Here is a 21,797-nt window from a genome sequence, read left to right as displayed (position 1 = left end):
GTCTTGTTCCTAGCACTTTGAGCGCATTGTAAATTATTATGGACCATCTACATATCAAATGCCCATTTGTCACACAACTCAGCTCCAATACAGGCAGGGACAGTCTTACAGGCCTGTACAGGAGACTTCTCAACCTGGTCCTACCTCAAGAAGGGAGGCATCCTGTGCTCGGTTTAGACTACCTGCTCGTCCTGTGGCGAATCCTCATCCGATGTTGGGCCGACAACACCGCAGTGGTGTTCTTCATCAACCACCAAGGGGGCATAATGTCTCTATCTTGCCGTCGACTTTCAAGAGTGCTGCTGTTGTGGGCGAACAAGTACTTTCTGACGATCAGAGCAGCACACATTCCCGGTCACTGCAACAGCGTGGCAGATTCACTCTCTCGATCAGGTCCGAAGCCATGGGAGTGGTGTCTGCACAAAGCGATCATTCAGTCAATTTGAGGAATTTATGGGACCGCTGCAGTGGACCTCTTTGCCAGCAGGAAGACAACACATTGCCCACTGTGGTTTGCAGCGCAGGAGGGGCAAGGATCATTAGGCCAGGATTCCCTAGCCCACAACTGGCCGGAACTCCTCCTCTATGCCTTCCCTCCCATTACACTTCTCTGGCCTGTCCTGACGCGTGTGCAGGAGAGATAGTGGCACCCTACTGGCCAAGAAGGCCGTGGTTCAGTCTGCTGTTGGCTCTTATGACTGGTCCAACGCAACCATTGCCAGTTCGGAGGGACCTGTTATCGCTCTAAACAGGGAACTTTGGCACCCTTCACCGAGCATGTTTAAGCTGTGTCTATGGCCTCTGGAGTTGAGCAGGAGCTCTCATGGTGTTTGGTTGGTGTGAGAAACACAGTTATCAATGCTAGAGCTCACACGTCGCACTTATGCCAGTAAATGTTTTTTTTTTTTTTTTTGTTACATGGTGTACAGAGCAGTCTCTTAACCCAGTCAGTTGTGCCATCAGTTCAGTATTGGAATTCTTACAACATCTATTGGACACTGGGCGGTCCCCAGCGACTCTAAGGATGTCCGTGGCAGCATTATCAGCACATTGGAACCCTGTGGGGGGGATATCAGTTGGTTCTGATAAATTGGTGGTGGCTTTTCTTAAGGGAGCAGTACGTCTTTATCTTCGTGGCACACCAATTATCCGTTGTTTGTTCGGTTTGGTGCCTGTCGGAAAAGCGCACCCTTGTCAGAACAAAGGCTGGCTCATTGGGTGGTGGATACCATTGTACATGCATATGGTTCAGCAGGTCAGAGAGTTCCAGCATCCATTAAATGCCATTCAATTTGGGCAGTGGCTACTTCGTGGGCAGCACTACTGGGTGTCCCTCTCTTTGAGATATGTGCGGCAGCCACATGGGCATGACCTTGTACATTGACTGTCTCTAGCGGTGTTCCACTATTCATAGAACCAGAACCGGCGTTTCATTGTAGGGGGCGTAACTTGAGGTAGCTGGTGTAATTAGTAGGGGCGTGGTTTGTAGTACTGCGGGACGCAGTCGGACAGACTTTGGAATTTTCTGGCTATCAATGTTTTCACTGTTATTTGGTAGAGAGCGCTTTTATGCATCTTCTGAAATAGTATAGAATCTACAAATCAAAACACAGGTGAAGAAGAAGCAGAAACAAGTGATAGAAGATTGCTAACGCAAATATAAAATAACGCGATCATCAAACATTCAACAGCATGTAAATCAAAACTGCCTACTGTAATTACCGAATGAAATGTCGACTCAGGAAGGGTTAACGACTGTTAAGGTTTGAGGCTGTTGATGGATTCGATCTGTGTTTTGATCACGTTCTGAATCCGATTCGGTGTTCTGACAAAAATTAGTCACTTAAAGAAAACTTACAAGTATATTTGCAGTATAAAACTATTAACTACTATAAAACTATTAGTTAACTGGGAGTATATTTCAAAGTGTACTTTCATAAACTAAAAAATGTGCTACAAGTATTTGACTAGTAAACTATCAGTAAACTAGTGTGTACTCAAAGCTTACTACTCTTATACTTAAAGACCCACTCCGATGAAAATAATGTTTTTCTAGGTGTTAACATGTTCTTGTGGCATTTTTCTGATGTTAGAGGACATATCTTGAGAAAAATAAGCTCAAAGTTGTATTTCTGAGTATTTCTACATTCAAATGGCTGTGAATCAGTAGCAGACGCTAAAATGCCGGCTAAAATAGACTGGAGTTGTGACGTAGTAACTCCACTGGGCGTCTCCACACGCGACGTCTTGGAGTGAAATAATGATCGGTGATCGGTGATAACTTTGATTAACTTCGGATAATAATAATTAACGTGTATATAATACTGTTGCCTCACCGGTATTGGGGGGTGTAAGCTAGCGGGAGAGACGGCTCCGCCCACAACGCAGAGGCGAATGAGCTACTGCCGCTCTGCTGAAGCGAAGTCCCAGAAAACGGCACAGGTTTTGTGATTTGGTTAAAAATGGCATAATCATAATTTAAAGACCACTGGGAATGTTTAAAAATAGCTCAAAATATGATCGGAGTGGGACTTTAAAAGTATACACTAAAAAGTGGGCCAATTTAGTCAAGTGGTATTGAAACAGTACATTTACAAGTATACTTTTATTAAATTGATATTAGTATACTTACTACATAAAGTACACTTAAAATATACTTAAACTTAACTTAATGTATACTTATTTTTTGTAAGGGTTGTGGGAAAATATACATATTTAGAAAATATATACACTACCGTTCAAAAGTTTGGGGTCGGTACGATTTTAAATACTTTTAAAAGAATTCTCTTCTGCTAACCATGGCTGCGCTTATTTGATTAAAAATACAACAAAAATCAGTTATAGTATTAAATATTATTCCAGTGTAAATCAGCTGTTTTCTGTGTGAATATATAGTAAAGTGTAATTTATTCCTGTGATCAAAGCTGAATTTTCAGCATCACCAGTGTCAGTGTCTTCAGTGTCAAATGATCCTTCACAAATCAGTATAATATGAGGATTTGATGCTCAAGAAACATTTATTATTATTATCAATGTTGAAACAGTTGTTGGTCTGTCAGTTGTAAAGTTTTTTTTTTTTTTTTTTTGGATTCTTTGATGAATAGGAAGTTCAAAAGACTTTTGTAACATTATAAATGTCTTTACTGTCACTTTCGATCAAATTAATTATTCCTTGATAAATAAAAGTATTGATTTCTTTCCTCCAAAAAATAAAAATAAAATTCTTACTGACCCCAAACTTTTGAACGGTAGTGTATATAATTTATTTATTTAGTGATTAATGAGAGACTGGTTGTACATTATCCCTGACATAAAAGGAAAAACACACCATCCAGAAAAGCAATGTTCAAATGCTACCTGATATTTTCTTGATTGTTGAAAAGCAATGGAGTTGTGGCGTTTTTTTAATTTTATATCATTTGACCTAATGTTTACCACATCACCCTACTGTCATAAATCTTCACAAAGAAGCTTGTGTGTTTGTGTTGACAAAGAGGAAATTACCTCTCAGGGTCACTTGGTAACCTTTGCTGTCATTAGGTCAGTTTTGTGCAGGATTCTCAGCATCAAAATAATTATTTTCTTCTTTTTAAAAAAAAGATCTTTAATTAATTAAGTAATTAATTAATTAATTAATTAAATAAATCAATCTATATGATGTCTCTGAGCTGCCACCATGAATGATGCCATCCTTAATTCATGAATTGTTTTTTTTTTGAAGGACACAACCTCACAGTGTTTATTTTCATGAGCCATAAGAAAATGTCTCTCATTTGTAAAACACCCATCTCAAAATAGTCACCATAACAAAAGATTTGTATTTCCTCTTGCTTGTATTTATTTTCTGTACACGCCCATTGTCTTATTTTATGCCTGGTAACCTGATGCAGAAGCTTCTGTCACTCATCACCAGCGTGATTTCATTAAAGCAGCTCAAATAACACAGAAAACTCAAAATATCAAGTCAAACATTTGAGCGATGGGTGCTAATTCAATTGTTATACCCCAGCCTTGACTTCATTTCCCAAAATGTCTTGTTTTCCATTCACGCTCACAGCAGCAGCACTTATTGATTGGATTCTGTCAATAAAGGCTAGTTTCCTCTACTCTGATCCTAATGCACTTAGGGAGAAGGTCCCTGCCTGCATGACTGCTGCCAGGTTATACCAGAGCTGAAAGCAGAGTACATAAATTATTCAGGAGCTTCTGCCTAGGCCTCCATTAATGATGTCACCCAACCCCGTGGAGCCAGACATTGTCCCATGGGATGTTATGCTTGTGGGGGTGCTGATCTATAGGGCCCCTAGACTGCTAGGTCTCCTACATGAATAAACACAAAGAAAAATGCATTTTCAATAAACAATATTGTAATATAAACATAAATACAACGTACCTTGTCAGGCCATTACTCATTTTTAGATATCTTCCTAAATGTAATAATTGTTTTAGAGCTTTTTTGGTTCATTTGAAAGATTATTCCATAAAATCACCTCAATAATTGTTATGAATTATCCTGACTCTATTTTCAGATTTTTTTTTAATCCTTTATAAATGTATCGACTCTCTCGTTATCTGTTTTGTACGTTCTAATAACAGCTTATTTTACATAGGCTTTTTTTTATTTTTCTATCTACATGATTTTTTGATCTACATGATCATTTGTCAGGGTTCTGCCCTGGCAGCCTTGTCTGTGTTGTTGTGATTTCATGTTTCTATGTTTGTCTTGTGTTTGAGCACATGGATCTGTCTTGGTCTGTGTTTGCCATGTGCTCCTCATGTCCCACCTCCTTGTTTCCTATTGCCACGCCCCCTTGTTTAGTCCACGTCTTGTCCTTGTTTCACTAATTGTGCTCACCTGATCCTCATGTGCTCTGGTCCCTTTATATTGTGCCTCTTTCCCTCATGTCTTTGCTGGTTTGGTTTGTTTTCTGGTTTGTGATCTTGATGTTATCCTAGTGTTTATGCTGGTTTGTTATCATATTCCCAGTGTCAGATTATCCTTGTTGCTATTTTGTTTTGCTTAGCTTTAGCTCTTGTGCTTTATAATCTAGTTTGGGTTTTCTTTTGTTTTAGAGTTTTAGTTTTTTTCTTAAATTCTTATTTTCCCTGTCAAGGAAGTCTTGCTTCTCTGTAGCTACTCCAGATTTTTATCTGAGATTTTTTTTTAAATATATTTTATATATAGTTTGCTTTTTATATATTTCTCTACTTTTAGTTTTTCTAGTCATTGATCTTATCAGTTTAGTTTTGGTGCTCTTTATTGTTGCCTTATCTTGTCTGTTTTGTCTTGAGTCTTGTGTGTTCCTGCCCTGTGTCCTGAGTCCCCTGGCCACTGACTCTTAACTGCTTGGCAGCCTGACTGGTGCAGCTATCTACCTCCTGTTTCAAGCCTCTGGTTCTGTGAGCCTCTACCTGGCGGCAAGACTGGTGCAACATCTGAGATCTTCATCGAGCTACGAGTTCCTTGTGTTCCTATCTGGTCTTTGCTTTGGAGCCGCCTCTATTGCACTCATGTCATCACCATCTTACTGATGTCTCAGTGGTCACCCATCCTGCCTGTTTCGTCTGCCCTGCCTTACTGTCTGAACTGTGGTTCACACTTCACTCTCCCTGCTGTCTCTAGTCTTCTGTCTTGTAAATAAAAACCCCTTGTCTGCTAATTTGCGTTTGGGTCCTATCTCTTGCGGAACTGTGACATCATTAAATTGGATTCATGACTAATAATTTGTATTTTTCTCTTTTGAAGTTAAAAACATTTAGTGTTAATTTATACAGTATACAATACTGTACATAACAGTATAAATTTACTATTATATATAAAAACAATACAAAGCACTTGAACAGACACTGCAAGATAGATAAATAGTATCAACAGCAGTATGAATTATATCTGTCAGTCTGTCATGCTTAGAGTTCTGGGAAGTCAGCTGAAAGTATTTTTCCTGGACATGGAAAATCAACACAGAAAAGAAAAAATATTTTGCCAGGAGCTTTTGCCACTGAATCAGAGTTCCTGGATTGCCAGACAGACATTAAGAGTTTAGAACCTCCATATTATTGGCTTGAGCAGTGATTCATGTTCTTGCTGTTTATAATCACAGAGAAACCCTTGAAAAGCTTTTGCATTGTTTCTTTTTATGTGCATCCCACATGGAGTTTATCCCAGTGGTTTATTTAAAATGTACCAATTTTTGTTGAATGTTTAAGTCTCATTGTCTTTCATACAATCTAAATGAGCCAAATTGTAACTCGCAGAGCGAAACCCAGAAATGTCTCTTGAAACTTCAAATTAAGTAGCCATGATGTGCACAATAGCAGTGCTGATTTCGTTCATACAAACCTGTGATTTTCTGTAGTGATTTGTCTACTACGGCATTGTGAAAAGCTGGCAATAAACACTTTTAGTAAGGTATGTTAGTAAAATAGGAGTTAGTTAAAAATTATGGTAACACTTTCTATGAAGACCATGCATATAACGAATTATAGCTCCATTTATAATTATAAGTATTACTATTCTATAAATATATATATTTATAAAGACTCATTAAGACCTATTGCATTATAAGAACAGTTATAAACACATTTATATTATTTTTATAACTTCTTATAAGTCATGCATTTGCTTTTTCATTGTGCATGCTCATAATCCATTATACACTGATTTATAAATTATGAAATATAAAATAGTTCCAGAGACACTTGTTTAGTGTACCAATTAGTTATCAATTATGTCTTTAATGACTAATGTTTGCATTAGAGGTCATGAATGGTAATTATGATTTGTTAAAATCAGTATCTCCTTAGCCATATTCATGGTATCGCTTATAGCAGTTTGAAAATATACTTTAAAGCTGCAGTCCGCAGTTTTTCTTCTTTGTCGCCATCTCTGTTCGAAATCTGCAATTGCAGTTAAATTATCAACTTTACGTGAGTTGTAATTCGACACGGCACAGCGAGGATGAACACAATGTTTGAGGAGAATGTGCCGCTGTCAGTCGCCGCGCCGGTGTGGATACTGGCATTCAGAATCACAGATTATTCTTTTTGGAAGTATGATCAACATAATAATTTTCACCGGAAAATGTCATCTGAACAAGTAAGAAACATCCACTTTTGTTCTGGTTCTGACACTGCAGTAAATCGCGGTGATTAAATCTAACAATCGCTTATCATATCACGCAAAACCGTGCAAATTATACTTTGTTCTCAAATTGTTAATGTTAACAACGTCAGCATTGCGTGACTACATTTAATGCCCTTCCGATATTATCCTTGTTTTCGCATGGGTCCGGTTGCAGTCTCTTTTTTTCTGTAGCCACTCCGAAGTCCGAACAAAGTCTTTTGCATTTTACAACGGGTGAGTGTCCAGTTGTCACTGGTGATTGTCATTTGAACCTTTCTGGATCCGCCATCAAATTAATAAGTTTAATTACACTCACTTAAAGGATTATTAGGAACACCTGTTCAATTTCTCTTTAATGCAATTATCTAATCAACCAATCACATGGCAGTTGCTTCAATGCATTTAGGGGTGTGGTCCTGGTGAAGACAATCTCCTGAACTCCAAACTGAATGTCAGAATGGGAAAGAAAGGTGATTTAAGCAATTTTGAGCGTGCATGGTTGTTGGTGCCAGACGGGCCGGTCTCAGTATTTCACAATCTGCTCAGTTACTGGGATTTTCACGCACAACCATTTCTAGGGTTTACAAAGAATGGTGTGAAAAGGGAAAAACATCCAGTATGCGACAGTCCTGTGGGCGAAAAATGCCTTGTTGATGCTAGAGGTCAGAGGAGAATGGGCCGACTGATTCAAGCTGATAGAAGAAGAGCAACTTTGACTTAAATAACCACTCGTTACAACCGAGGTGTGCGGCAAAGCATTTGTGAAGCCACAACACGCACAACCTTGAGGCGGATGGGCTACAACAGCAGAGGACCCCACCGGGTACCACTCCTCTCCACTACAAATAGGAAAAAGAGGCTACAATTTGCAAGAGTTCACCAAAATTGGACAGTTGAAGACTGGAAAATGTTGCCTGGTCTGATGAGTCTCGATTTCTGTTGAGACATTCAGATGGTAGAGTCTGAATTTGGCGTAAACAGAATGAGAACATGGATCCATCATGCCTTGTTACCACTGTGCAGGCTGGTGGTGGTGATGTAATGGTGTGGGGGATGTTTTCTTGGCACACTTTAGGCCCCTTAGTGCCAATTGGGCATCGTTTAAATGCCACGTCCTACCTGAGCATTGTTTCTGACCATGTCCATCCCTTTATGTCCACCATGTACCCATCCTCTGATGGCTACTTCCAGCAGGATTATGCACCATGTCACAAAGCTCGAATCATTTCAAATTGGTTTCTTGAACATGACAATGAGTTCACTGTACTAAAATGGCCCCCACAGTCACCAGATCTCAACCCAATAGAGCATCTTTGGGATGTGGTGGAACGGGAGCTTCGTGCCCTGGATGTGCATCCCACAAATCAACTGCAAGATGCTATCCTATCAATATGGGCCAACATTTCTAAAGAATACTTTCAGCACCTTGTTGAATCAATGCCACGTAGAATGGGCTCTATGCACGGCGGTATTTCCGGTGAAGGTCTAAGGATGCTGGATTACTTCCGCCGATCGTAGAGTCCAATGCTATACTGACAATTTATATTGCTTTTTATACTCTATTGCTATACTAAAGAAACGTTAGTCACAAAAACAGACAAAACAGACACCCCTCATTTTGTTTATGCTTCTTTGTTTATTATATTTAATAAACATAACTATATATAAAATTACATCTAAACGTATTAAAGTTTCGTTTCAAAGACGAGAGGACAGTGAATTTTGAAGACTCTGCTATAATCCCGTTTTCCTCGGTTTTCCTCTGCTTTAAGTCTCCCCAACCGGAAACGCAAGAGCATCCTTGCATCAAATGCGGAAGTTATGCGTGCATATAGCCCATTAAGGCAGTTCTGAAGGCGAAAGGGGGTCAAACACAGTATTAGTATGGTGTTCCTAATAATCCTTTAGGTGAGTGTATATCAAGTGCTGTGAGAAAAGGCTATAAATCTCCACCTCCAACATCCTCACTCGCAATATAGCCTACTAGCCGAGACTCCTTCTTTATGTGTACAGATGTGACGTAATGACGCAAAGACATGCTCGAATCTCCCGCGGAAATCCACCAGTACCACTGGAATTAAAAACATTATTACAAGCTTACCGCTTTGAATCAAGCTAAGGCAAGCAGATAGTTTTGAACACTGGCTGGTTATGTATTTTCTCAAATATGTATTTTGGATAATTTTTAACCCAAAAAAAGCTACGGACTGCAGCTTTAAAAAATATTGTTGCAGTTGTTTTGCTAGTATGTAACATTAAAAAATATGTTTTTCAACTGTTTGTATTAATGATGTCTGTGTTTTTTTTTTATTGTTTTATTATTGTTCATTAATTACATTTACAAGTAAACAACTTAAAATGTATAATGAGCACATCTTCATGATTTCTTAACATTTGCTTTAGGAAAATTGCATCCTATAGGTTTTCACTTTACTTAAAGACATCAATGATACATTTATAGAGGTTAGTAACTGTATTATCACTCACAATAAGTATTCATAAAAAACAAAACGGCTATTAATAACAATATATTCACTTATTTGACGGAAATAAATCTGAGTTCCTAAAAAGTCATTGCAACTATAATATAATAACATTATAGCAATGCAGGCTGTATCTTTATAAATACATTCATGGAACCATACGATTTACTAATTAACACTTGAGTGTAAAATAAATCAGTGTATAATGGATTGTGAGCATGCACTTTGAAAAAGCTAATTCATGACTTTTAAGTAATTATAAAAAATATAAAAGTAACTATAATTGTTCTTATTATGCAGTATAATAAGTACAGGTCTTAATGAGTCTTTATAAATGTATTTAAAAGTAATACTTACTTTTAAATAAGTATAAATGGAGCTATAATTCATTATACGCATGATCTTCATAGAAAGTGTTACCAAAATGATTTAAATGAGAAATGGAAAATTCAATCACCGCCTGTTGCTCAATACTGTGGGCACCATATGCTCAGTGAAGCTGTATAGATAGTAATGGGATTGTTTGGGCTTTGGTGTTACAATGACATTACAAATCAAGATAATGTTACAAAAAGTGTGTCTTTTAAACAGTGAAAATGATTATTTTAGTACATGTAATCTCAAATGTATAGTTTTGTTGGATTTATACTGAATATTGTATAATTTATCTTGTATTTGTCATTATAAATGAATATGCTTATACTCTCATTATGCATGTCAGAGCGTTATCAGGAGACTTCTGTGAAACACGGCTCTAAGCTTTTGAATATCAGAATTATTAATTTGGCCTCAAGCCAACACAAGAATCATTTTGTACTTAGTACTTACTTAACATTAGCCAGATTTTAACAATTGTTTATTATTTTTTTCCTAGAAAGCTCAACATTTTCCTTCAAGGAGACAGATGAATAACAGAAGAATAAAATGTTTCCAGATGTCAGATTTTCTTTTTTAAACTGTAAAAAGGGTATAATTACTTGAAAAAATGTGAGGTCTTTTCCAAAGTAATTCTCAGTTATTTTGCATGCACTGGTGTTAAGGTTATCTCCATACACAGACTTTTGTTGTGCTGGCATTCCTGCAAATCATTAATCTACTTTTAATCTCACAATTTATTTATTCTTTTCTTTCTTTTTTCAACAAAATTAATCCTCAGAGATTTCTTTCAGAGATCTGAGGATTTACATCTTTTTGAATGCATACTGATCATTAATAATGACATTTTGAGTCATTCGTTTTTTGAGTATAGCAACTGTTGGAAGTGCGACAAAGTTTAATTTAACCTAATGCAAATGAGTAGCAATGGGACGCAGTGACTATCCAATGGAGAGTGCAGACAGTGATCAGCTGCCTGATAAGAAACACCTAATGCTTGCTGACCTCCAGCGATTTATGGTGCGTTCACGTGCTATGGTAAATAATATGCTGTATATTTTCTAGATCATGATTTGTACATATTTTTACCATTCACGACTCTCGTGTTGCTCTCCGCCATTTTGAAAAGGTCAAAGGTTATCTCATCTCGGCAACTCGTGCATCAAAATATTCTACGAGCTGCACAGTGGAAAATACCACATGAGGGGGTGTTCATGTGCATTTTCCATGTCAGCTTTTGGTATTTACCATAATTACCATAGCACGTGAACGCACCATATGGACAATAAGGATAGATACTTGCTGACCTCCAGTGATTTAAACACCTCCATGGAACCTCATTAGTGACTGATTTGAAATATTCTATAAGCAATATAACTCTGTTTACTGTCACTAACACACACCACTAAAACACTGCTCCTCACGGTAGGGTTGCACCAGCCGTTCGTAAGTTCTTTCTTAAATTGTAACCTAAAGTCCACACTAGAGGCTTAGTAACTACTAGCTAGTTTGTAACTAACTCTGTACTTTATTCCGTTGCACCATTTGTTCGTAAGGTAGAACGTAACTAGTAGGTCATAAACTCTCCGTAAAGTAATGCGTAGTCGCATAATATGACATTTAGCCTCGATGAACCAATAGCAGCCTTCAAATACGTGAGCAGAAGTTGTGTTGAAATGTCGTGAATTTCAGTTTCCTTCATTCTAACTTATTTTGCCTCACGTTACTAACGGTAAAAATAAGTTTCCATTTGATATGATACTTGATCATGAATATTATAAGTGTTTTTATATATAAATAACATTCAGAAACTGTATTTGAAATTAAATGAATAAGGATCAATAAATAAATATTGATAAAAACAAGACATGCTACACAATGAGATATAAAATGTATGACAAATAAGGGCATGGTTAACTTTGATTGACAGCCGATAACGGGCTGCACCGAGTGGAATTCCTGAAATTTGACGTCTCGGCCATGGTCTGACACAACACATCATACCACCTCTGTATCCTTTCTGAACATTTGTATTGAAATATCGTACATAAAATAGGTTGCTCTGCTATAAACTGCATTAACCCACACTGTAGGAGTACTTCGCTCCATTTTTTTCCGGTAAGTGACATTCCACTACTATTTCACGTAGTTAGCACTATTTAGCATCAATGTTTGTGGGCGGTGGCACTGCAACAGTTAGCATTAAACCGCCTCAGATAAGTTAGCGTCCGAGGTACTTTACCTATGGTTATAACCGGTTATAACTGACGTTTGAAACACTGTAAATGCGTCTGCCAAATGAATAAATGTAATATAGGAATAGACTGATATGTCCCACATTGGAGTGTTAATATATTTTGATTGGTTGTACTCTTCAGCAGCTTTGCAGTGAATGTAGTAGCCATAGACTGTAAAAAGTAGCCTAGTAGCCTAGTCTGCCAGTCGATCTTGTAACGTTACAGATAGCTGAGGCTGCTTGGCTGAAGAGACTGAAGAGGCGTGTCCACCGGCCAGCTCAGTCTCACACAAAGCCCGCCCTTTTACCCATATATGGATTGGCCAGAAGGTGGGCGGGGTTAGGATTTACCAAGATTTTCAAAAGATGGCGCCGCCCATACCCCCCATAAACGGCCTCAAAACCGTTATTCAGAAAGTCTATGGGTGTCGTCACAGACGCTTTGTCCATTTTTTTTACAGTCTATGGTTGGAGCGTAGAGTTACGTTTAAACTAAGTTTAATGGTGCAACGTAAAAATATTTAGTAGTGCGTAATGCAGAGTTCAGACTGCACGATTTTAGCCCCGATTTTGGCTCGCCGACAGGTTTTGAGAAATCGTCGACAAATGCCCGAAATCACAGGCAAATCGGTGCTCGTTCACGCGAGTGACAATCACGCAGTGTGAATGAGCAAAGACGCGATCTGAGAGAATCGCCGACGAGTCGCCGACGCCCGTGAGATATTTGGCATGCTAAATATCTGGACCTGTCGGCGATTCACAATCCTGCTGTGTGAATGTGTTCTGACTGAAAACTACATCGGCGATGACCGACAGCCAATGAGAGAGCAAGATACAGGGAGGAGGAGGAGGAGTTATAGACCAGAATATCAGTATTTTAATAGATAGGCCTATATTTACAATTATATCAAACAAAAACAAAGCACAAACATTTGCATGACCAGCAGCAACAGCAGGACATTTGCAAAATTGTTTATTTACCCCCAACTCTCTTTGCAAAACACAGTCCTTGCTCCCCTCATCTTCCCAACCATTTCCTGCATAAACTGTTTATTATTATTTTTTCATTTTCGCTACAAATCAGTGCACAGACAATTTGTATGCTATCATTTTTAATAACAAATTCAGTGTCGCGCGAGAACTCCGGTCTCACGCACGCGTGATCTTCCGTTATTTCCTTATCACTTCTCGCGTTTGTTTGGTTGTGAAACGTAGTTTGCGGACCAGGCAGAAGTTGTCGGCGATTCTTTCTTTTGTAAAGTCATGCAGTGTGAAACCTCCTGTCGCCGATCCATCGTGCAGTGTGAACACAGCAGCAACTGAATGTTACCCCAGATAGTCATGCAGTGTGAAAACAACAGTGACCCGATTATTTTGAAAATCGTGCAGTCTGAACTCGGCATTAGTTACAACTTATGCCGAGTTCAGACTGCACGATTTTCAAAATAATCGGGTCACTTTTTTTTTTTTTTTCATGTTTCTTAATGTTCTCCATCTGGCTGTTGACAGCTAGCTATGTAGTAGTCGTCACTTGCGAAGTGTGGAAAGAAATTAGTTTGATGCAGAACCTTGCAGCTTTAGACCGGCCTATATAGACCAAATATGTCTGGTTCTGGGGTGCGTTTCCTAAAAGCATCATTAGCCATCTATGGTCGCAAGTTCCGTCGTTATCAGCATAGTTCAACGAGTCGTGTTTCCTGAAACCATAATTCCAACGAACATTTGCAAACAGCATCGCAAACTTCTGTAATTGGAACAACAGATCTCACAGTGGTTAGAAGCATAGTTTATTGTTTGCATGACATGTGGGCTTAATAAATTCTTATCTTGAGCAAAATAAGCTAGCTGACATTCAGTACAAACTATATCTTTTATTTTGAATATATACAAATGCAATTGACATTTTATTTTGTCAAGAGATTTAAAGCACCCTTTTTGAAGAGTGTGCATGTACGTAACATGCTCTAGTACGTAAGAACGGGCCTATGATTGAATCTGGAAATAAAGCAAAATAACTGAGAAAATGAGAATTAGTCCTCAGATGTCATGTCACACCTGCTGGCTGGTGGATTCAGAAAGATCAGGCTTGAGGATCATTAAAGTGGTATTTAGTAGAAATCAAGAAATATATCTCTGTTTATAACAGACGATAACTTCCAGGTAGTAACGTTAACACAAGACAAAGCACAGAAGCTAACTGAGGGTATAAATGCACAGTCAAACAAAGGAGCAAACGAGATAATTAACAAGGTGATTAACAAGGCACAGTTGAATGGAATGAACTAATGAAACACATAGGGAAAATTAAATCAAAAAGGAAAACGAGCAAACAAATACTTAACAATGAAAACAAGACAGAGAATAACCCTGTTTTAGGCGCTTAATTAGATGCCCTTTAAATGAATGGGATTGCTTTCCTAATGTATTATAGACCTCTTTCATTTTGAATAAACCCATAATTTTAAGTATTAAACTCTGACATGTAAGTGCTCTCACAATGTTCGTTTTACAAGTTCTCATTATTGTGGATGAATAACCCAGGATCTATTTTTATTGCCCAAAATGTGTGATGTAGAATCCTGTGTTTTTCTTTTGTCAGTCAGCATTGTGAACCTTCTTTTCAAGGTTGCCTGTCATCTCCTTTACTGTCTGCATTTGACAGAATAAGCATTTCAGCACAACATACAGATAAGGCTTGCCTTCTGATCATGGTAGACATTTTAATTAGAAAGATGCAAAAGGTTAACTCCCCTCTCAGTAGACCAGATCAGCATGAAGGTTATACCCAATCCATATAGAGACTGTGTCTCTTCCTTGAATTAGTAAATAAAACTCTCAAACCCATTTAAGGGTAACATTTTAGTAGATGTTCAACAAATAAAAAACAGATATAATACAGATGAACAAATGATAAAGCTCGGTTTGCTGGATATACAATCCCTTTCTTCAAAAGCACTTCTTGTAAATGATATGATTACAGATCATAACCTAGATGTGCTGTGTTCAACAGAAACCTAAAACCAGACAATTACATTACTTTAAATCCACCCCCCAAAATTACTGTTACTGTTATATTTTGACTTTTTCAGTTTGTGTAAACCTACTTATTATTATTTTTTTTCGCATTAATTTCACACGTTTAGTACAATTATGTGGTTTTCTTTATGAATCAATATTTTCAAACAATGTAATTTCAAGACAATATGTAAAACTACATGAAAAAAGTATTTAATAGGCTACTCAATCAAAAGAGTAAACACAACTACAAGCCAAGTATAGTTAGAATACTCAATTATACTGGGTAACACTTTAGAATAATGGTGTGTCATTACTGTAATAGGTAACTATGCAGGAAGTAATGCAGGGCAAATGAGTACTAGGGGTGAGCAAGGCACAAACTAACGCGGGGCTAGTGGTAACACACTTGTTTTAAATACTTCCATGCTAGCATGACAAAACTTAGTGTATTTACTAGTTGCCATATCAACACTATATAGAGAAAATATTGCACCAAAATTAAGAAATCTTTGGAAGATATCACTAAACATTTATTTAACCACAGCAAAATTTAATTTCTTACTTATATTCATTTTTCATCTCTGTTTTTTTTTTGTGTTTATTTAAAAGTAGGCAAATCTGATATTATTTTAATCTCCAATCTGTTTTTTTTTAACAGTTGATATCTTCTTTAATGCTAACTAGCAGACATTAGCAGGGTTTAAATCCCAGTTGCATAGGTGGGGCACGCTGTTACACTGCATTACAATGTGCCCCTATTAGAACAATAATTCACATTAACATCTTTTATGAATTCTATTGAGAGACCATAAAAAGAGGTGAATAAAAACTGAGAATCAATGTTCAGAAAGTATTAATTATTATTATGTTTTGTATAATGTTGTCACATTTCACGTCCATTCTTTCGGGGTAAATCAAGAAAAAGTATACACTGTATTAATGAAACAAAACAGATACGTTCCTAATTCTGAGTACCTGGATTTTTGTGTAGACTAGTTTTCTAGTGTACATAGGAATTTACTTCAAATCTTCTTTACTCTTTCCCCGCAATTGAATTTTCCGGCTATACATGTTTTCACTGTTATGCGATAGGGGGCGCTATCACGTGGATCAAAACACAGGTAAAGAAGCAGAAACAAGTGATAGAAGATTTCTTATGTAAATATCAAACAACGTGATCATCAAACATTAAACAGCATATAAACTGCCTAACGTTATCGAATGAAATGTCGACCCATGAAGGACCATCGATGCCGCCCGGTCCCATCTGCTCTTCATCTGTGCCCCGGGCTCCACTACCATCGGCTTCATCTCCATCATTCCACTAACAGTCTCCAAGTCTCCAACATGGCTCCTCCCTCCATCGACTCCACCATGGGCTTTCATCCTGGCTATGCTGTTGATTCTCGCCTGGCTACTCCTCCAATCCTCAACCTCCCTGGCTCCTCCCACCATCATCACCACCTTGGTTTCTCCTGCTGACATCTGTTCCTGTCTCCCGTCCTTCACCAGCCCCTCGTCCGCCTCCTCAACAACCTTCTCAGTCATGTTACTGTGAAAGGTCACGCCTTCCCGGAGGGGGGCATTCTGTACATTCAGTTTAGTTTGCTGTAGTTTAATTTTCAATGACTTTTAGTTTGCTCATCTTTGTTTTCTGTGTTCCCGTTTATCATTATTTACCACGGTTATTCATCATTTGATTAATTAGCACACCTGTCTGTATTTGGTTCATCACTGTGTAAGTTCCTCTTTAGTTCCCATTCATTGTCCAGTATACGGCACACTGTTTCGTTTGTGTTCTTTGATATTACACTGCCTCAGTTTACTTTATAGTACTTTCATGTTTATATTTGGATCTACTTCGTCTACGTTTTTCATCCCTTATTAATGTCAGGTTTTGACCCGCTTGTGCTGCTTAGATAAAGCTGAATAAAGAATTACCACCAGTAAACTGAAATGTTTTGAAAGCATGCTACTGCAAATGCATATGCTGTATGAGATTAATCTATACACAACATAAACGCAATATTACAACTTGCACCTGCAAAAAAATACTCAAATGCGCAGCACAAGTGAATTTAACTAAATTACACGCTGAACATAATATGTAATTCACGCTCTTTCCGTAACAATGCACTAAAAATGCACTAAAATGTGTAAACACATTGACTATCCATCTGTCTATTTTCCAAACTTTTTGTCCCATATAAATGAACACTGACAAGCTAAAGCATAAATAATTTAAAATATTGTATTACAATGTTATAATTTCAGGTGCCCAGGAGCACAAAACAAGGACAGTTTTCATAATGTTTATGAAATGTCTATATTAATATAAAAAATGTTTGTCTTGGTTTAATTTTTCGTCAACTAAAAGTTTAAGAGTAAAACTGACTGTCATTAATGATTACGGCAGGACAAAATATTGTCTAAATTATAAAGGATATTTTCATCAAAAGACAAAAACTATGAACTATGGTAATTCAGCATACAAATGTCTAATAATACTCCAGTCTTCATATTAAACTAAGGTTGTAGAAAATATTTTAATTTAGAAAAAAAAATGTTAAATGCTAAAATATCACATTTATCTAGTAAAAAAATGTATGGTATGTCACTGATCATGACACCCTCAGATCACATATTTAAATGTGACATGAAATAAAAGAAAATATGTTGAATTAGAACAGACGAGAACAGATAAGATCTTGTAGAATAATCTTTTCTATGTTTAATTGCAAGATACATTTTAGATAAATAGCATACACTTTTACATTCTCACTAAGCAACAGTGGATTAGAGAAGGTGAATCTGTTGTCATCAGCAGCTTGCATTCTCCTCGTCATCCCAGAAGACCTACACCTCCCAGCATGGCCGATACACTCTTCCCACCATGCACCTCATGGTGTCTCTTCTGATGATGGCGATGCTCGGGCTCAAGTCTGAACTGACATCTCTGCGCTCTGTGCTGAGAAGGCTCTCAGGTAGACTGAGATGATGCGCTCCATTGTTCAGAGATGTCAGGGTTCTCAGCAGATTGGAGTCGGCTACCACGATGATCCTGGAGTTCCCTGGTGCAGATCTCAGAGAGTTCTCCTCCAATTTCTCGCCCAAGCCTTGCAGATCTGACTCCGTTTCATCAGCTTTGGTCATGGCAATGGCAGCGGTTCTGAAATAGCACTCTGACAAAAGTGCAACAGTGATGAGGATGGTCCCAATGGAGAGCTTCATTCTTGATGCAGAGCGTTGCTTTAGTGGTTCAGCTGCTGTCTCTTGTCTTCTCTTGCAAGCTGGTCTGATGTTGGTGGCGACTTGGTCCATTTTTATAGGCCTACATGGCCTTTAATGTGCCACGTTACCTCTAGATTCATCATTGTCTTGGTTTCTCATGAGTATGTGGCTATTAGCAAAAACACAAAAACTCATAGAGAACCTGATGAGACCCCTAACAGAGCTCAAGTGTTTTGTTTGGTGGAAAGTTGATTAAGATCTCCTGAAACGTGGCTGGTGTTCAGTGTGCAGACTGCAGGGTTCCTCTGAGTGGGCATCATAAGAAGGGATGTAATTCCAGAATCCTTACATTTTGAAACAATATGAGAGGATTACAGACCTTGAAGAGTCAATGACTGCCATTTTTTATTAGAATCACAAGACAAAGTTGTCAAAAGAGGCTCTAGCTAGCCGTAGTAGGCCTAAATTAAGATCAACACCCAGCAGGAGTTTATTTGGTTTGGAAAAGCGTTATTCATTCATGACAGTGTTGCAGGTGCTTCAGTTTGTATCAAGCATCATGTCGATACAACCTGAATGGGGCTGCTACTGGTAAATGCTACTTGATATAGAAAATATCAATACATTCATCATACTCTAAATAAACTCAATGGAGTGAACCACATTTGTTTAGTTATCAATTGAAAGCATGAAACCATGGCAAAGCAGGTGATGTGTGATGCTTTTGTTGTTATTCTTTACTATATACTGTATGTCATGATGTTTAGATCATTGAGTCTTAAAAGCTGAAAAAAATCTTACTGAACCAGGGCAATCAATATAATATACAAGGCCATGTATATAACAAATGCACAAAAAGACTGATTACTTTAATCGTCTCATGATGCCTTGCTTTTGACTGAGTATAAAAATACAATATATTCAGAGTTTCTTACAGAATATTTTAGTACAATGACTCTTGTTGAGAACAAAGGACTGCAAAGTTTATTGGCTTTATATTACCCAAGATGGTTCACTCGTATTGTGGATGAGAGAAACTGCAAACTGCAATATGGGCTGAAATACGGGTTGTAAGAGGGTTTGTCCACGGGCTCCATGTTGGCCCCATGACAGTTGCCCATGTGGGTTTTATACAATATTTCACTGGGCTTTAGTTGGGGCACAACTAGACAACATCCACCTGGGTTCCATCTTTAACATGGGAAGACGACAGAGAAGACGACAGTTTCAGTTTAAAGAAAATGGATTGGACTGGCCACATTTACACATGTGAATGTGTGATTTTGTTTTAGAAGTGAATTAATAAAACACTTTATTTGACTTCCCCAATTTAATTTCCATTATTCTCACAAATCTGTGCAATCTGTCATGATGTAATCTGCCATATCCAGTTTACCCAGTCTTTTGTTTCTTATATCTTCTGTTTTTTAACAGAACCCCAAAACCCAAAGGATTTAAAACCACCATAGTCTCAGAATTGCTCTCAGTTAGATAACCATTTTATATGTCAGTTGAATTCCACTTTGGTTTTAAAAAAGATAGTAGAACTTCTTCCAGCCCTTTGACTGGCTTAGTCATTCTCTATAATCAAAGGCCATGTCACATTGTACTGTGCAAGTGGAAATGTCAAAAATAATTGGAAGCAAGACAGCTAATAGGACATTTAACAGAACAATTGAATCTAAAGTAAGCGGTTATTCAGCTGTGCAAAGTCTCTGGCTCATCTCACAGATGAAAGACTACAAAATAATAAATATACAATTTTAAGGCAAACCTTTTATATCAAGGACTACAGAAACAATCAATTAATAGTACATAACATATGTAGAGCAATATTTGTCTCCATAAATACCCCATTAAGACCTCTTGCACATTTCAGGAAACTAAACATCTTTCTTGAGAACATAATCTAGTGGCCAATAAATTAGTCTTCTAAATGTACAGCACCCTCCCCAATAATGAAATGTATGAAATATATATTTTTTAAAATCATATCTCCTATAAACATTAACCCTCTGGGGTCCAAGGTGTTTTTGGGGTCCTTGAGATGTTTCGACATACTCTGACATTTGTGCTTTTTTCAGTTGCTTATAAACATATTACTGGCAAAGGTGTAATTACACTCTATTTAGCACACACAGGGCTACCATAATGTGTTATCAACATGTATGTACATTTTTGTATTTTTGAGAGAATATTGTTTATGCGTGGTTATTGAAAAAACTAAAACTTAAAGTTTCTGAAATAAGGCCACAAAACACATACTAAATATGTGTCCACAAGACTTTTGACTAATGGATGTTGTGGCCTAGAGTTTTTTCTTCAAAATGATCTGAAAATCATCCTGTCTTATCATTCACATAAAACAATAGATTGGTTTAAATTTAAAAATGACACTTTTTGTTTGGAAAGGCAATATGCGCAGGGGTGTGACCTGCTGTGATTCACACCTGAGAAGACAATGGGCCCGCATAATGAGCGCATAATGGGGCTGCATACTAATGAGCCTTTCATTCAGGTGTGTCACTGAGCCACAAGAATGCAATGACAATATATATATATATATATATATGCCTATATAATACAAAATTGGTTCACAGTTCCAATTATTTATTTATTTTTCAAATTGTGCTTGCAAATTGTATAATATCAAATGTAAAAATTTCTAGTAATTGTGCAGTTAATTATCATACTGTTTTTACAGAAAGTTTGGGAATGTATCCCAAATGTGTCACTAATAAAACACAATACAAATAATTTAAAGAGGAGGCTTATATTGAGCTTTTAAGATTTACCTAAGATTTATTTATATGTAGCCTACATATATTTTTGCTATTTTAATAAAAAGGTTACAATTACAACAACAATTAAAATTTTAACTATATTTCAAATGTAATCTTTCTTTGTATTATATACTAAAGTATACATTTTATCATACATATTTCACAGTTGCGGATTAATTAGTTTGAATATAGCTTACAATCGAACAAACACTATAATAACATCTTAGCAACAAGCTTATTTGATGTGGCAGTATTTTACAGTAAAAACGACATCTTGTCTTTCATATGTAACATATCGTTTTTATGATTAGGACATATAAATGTTAATTTGCAGTTTAATACGTTGCTTATACAAAAATATTTTATTTCAACATATTTCAGTCGATTTTTACTCATCTCAGTATTGGAATATACTTAGGTAAAAGCTGTTCATTCATTCACACACAAAAACGCGATCCAAACAGTCTTTTTGTTTACCGACACTATTCCATATCGCGATTAGAACAAAGCACTTGAAAATAAAGAATGTAGCCTACCTATTTCCTCGG

At 37.2% G+C, this 21,797-nt stretch overlaps 1 protein-coding gene across 1 annotated transcript; it reads right to left on the bottom strand.

The window, feature by feature from the left end:
- Window positions 1–17,971: 17,971 nt before the first annotated feature.
- Window positions 17,972–18,571, bottom strand: pmchl (pro-melanin-concentrating hormone, like). Its single transcript, XM_056265479.1, has one exon. It carries the CDS (start codon window positions 18,554–18,556, stop codon window positions 18,092–18,094), a length of 465 nt encoding a protein of 154 aa, XP_056121454.1. The 5' UTR covers window positions 18,557–18,571; the 3' UTR covers window positions 17,972–18,091.
- Window positions 18,572–21,797: the final 3,226 nt, after the last annotated feature.

The sequence above is a fragment of the Rhinichthys klamathensis genome, unplaced genomic scaffold, assembly GCF_029890125.1.
Source record: "Rhinichthys klamathensis goyatoka isolate OS25496 unplaced genomic scaffold, OSU_Roscu_1.1 h1tg000234l_1, whole genome shotgun sequence".
In the NCBI taxonomy this organism is placed as follows: domain Eukaryota; kingdom Metazoa; phylum Chordata; class Actinopteri; order Cypriniformes; family Leuciscidae; genus Rhinichthys; species Rhinichthys klamathensis.
The sequence above is the reverse complement of the archived record's forward strand: the minus strand, read 5'-3'. Positions and strand labels throughout refer to the sequence as shown.

Bases quoted from the DNA above. Each gene is read 5' to 3' on its own strand.
- pmchl (XM_056265479.1), bottom strand. From the start codon at position 18,556: ATGGACCAAGTCGCCACCAACATCAGACCAGCTTGCAAGAGAAGACAA.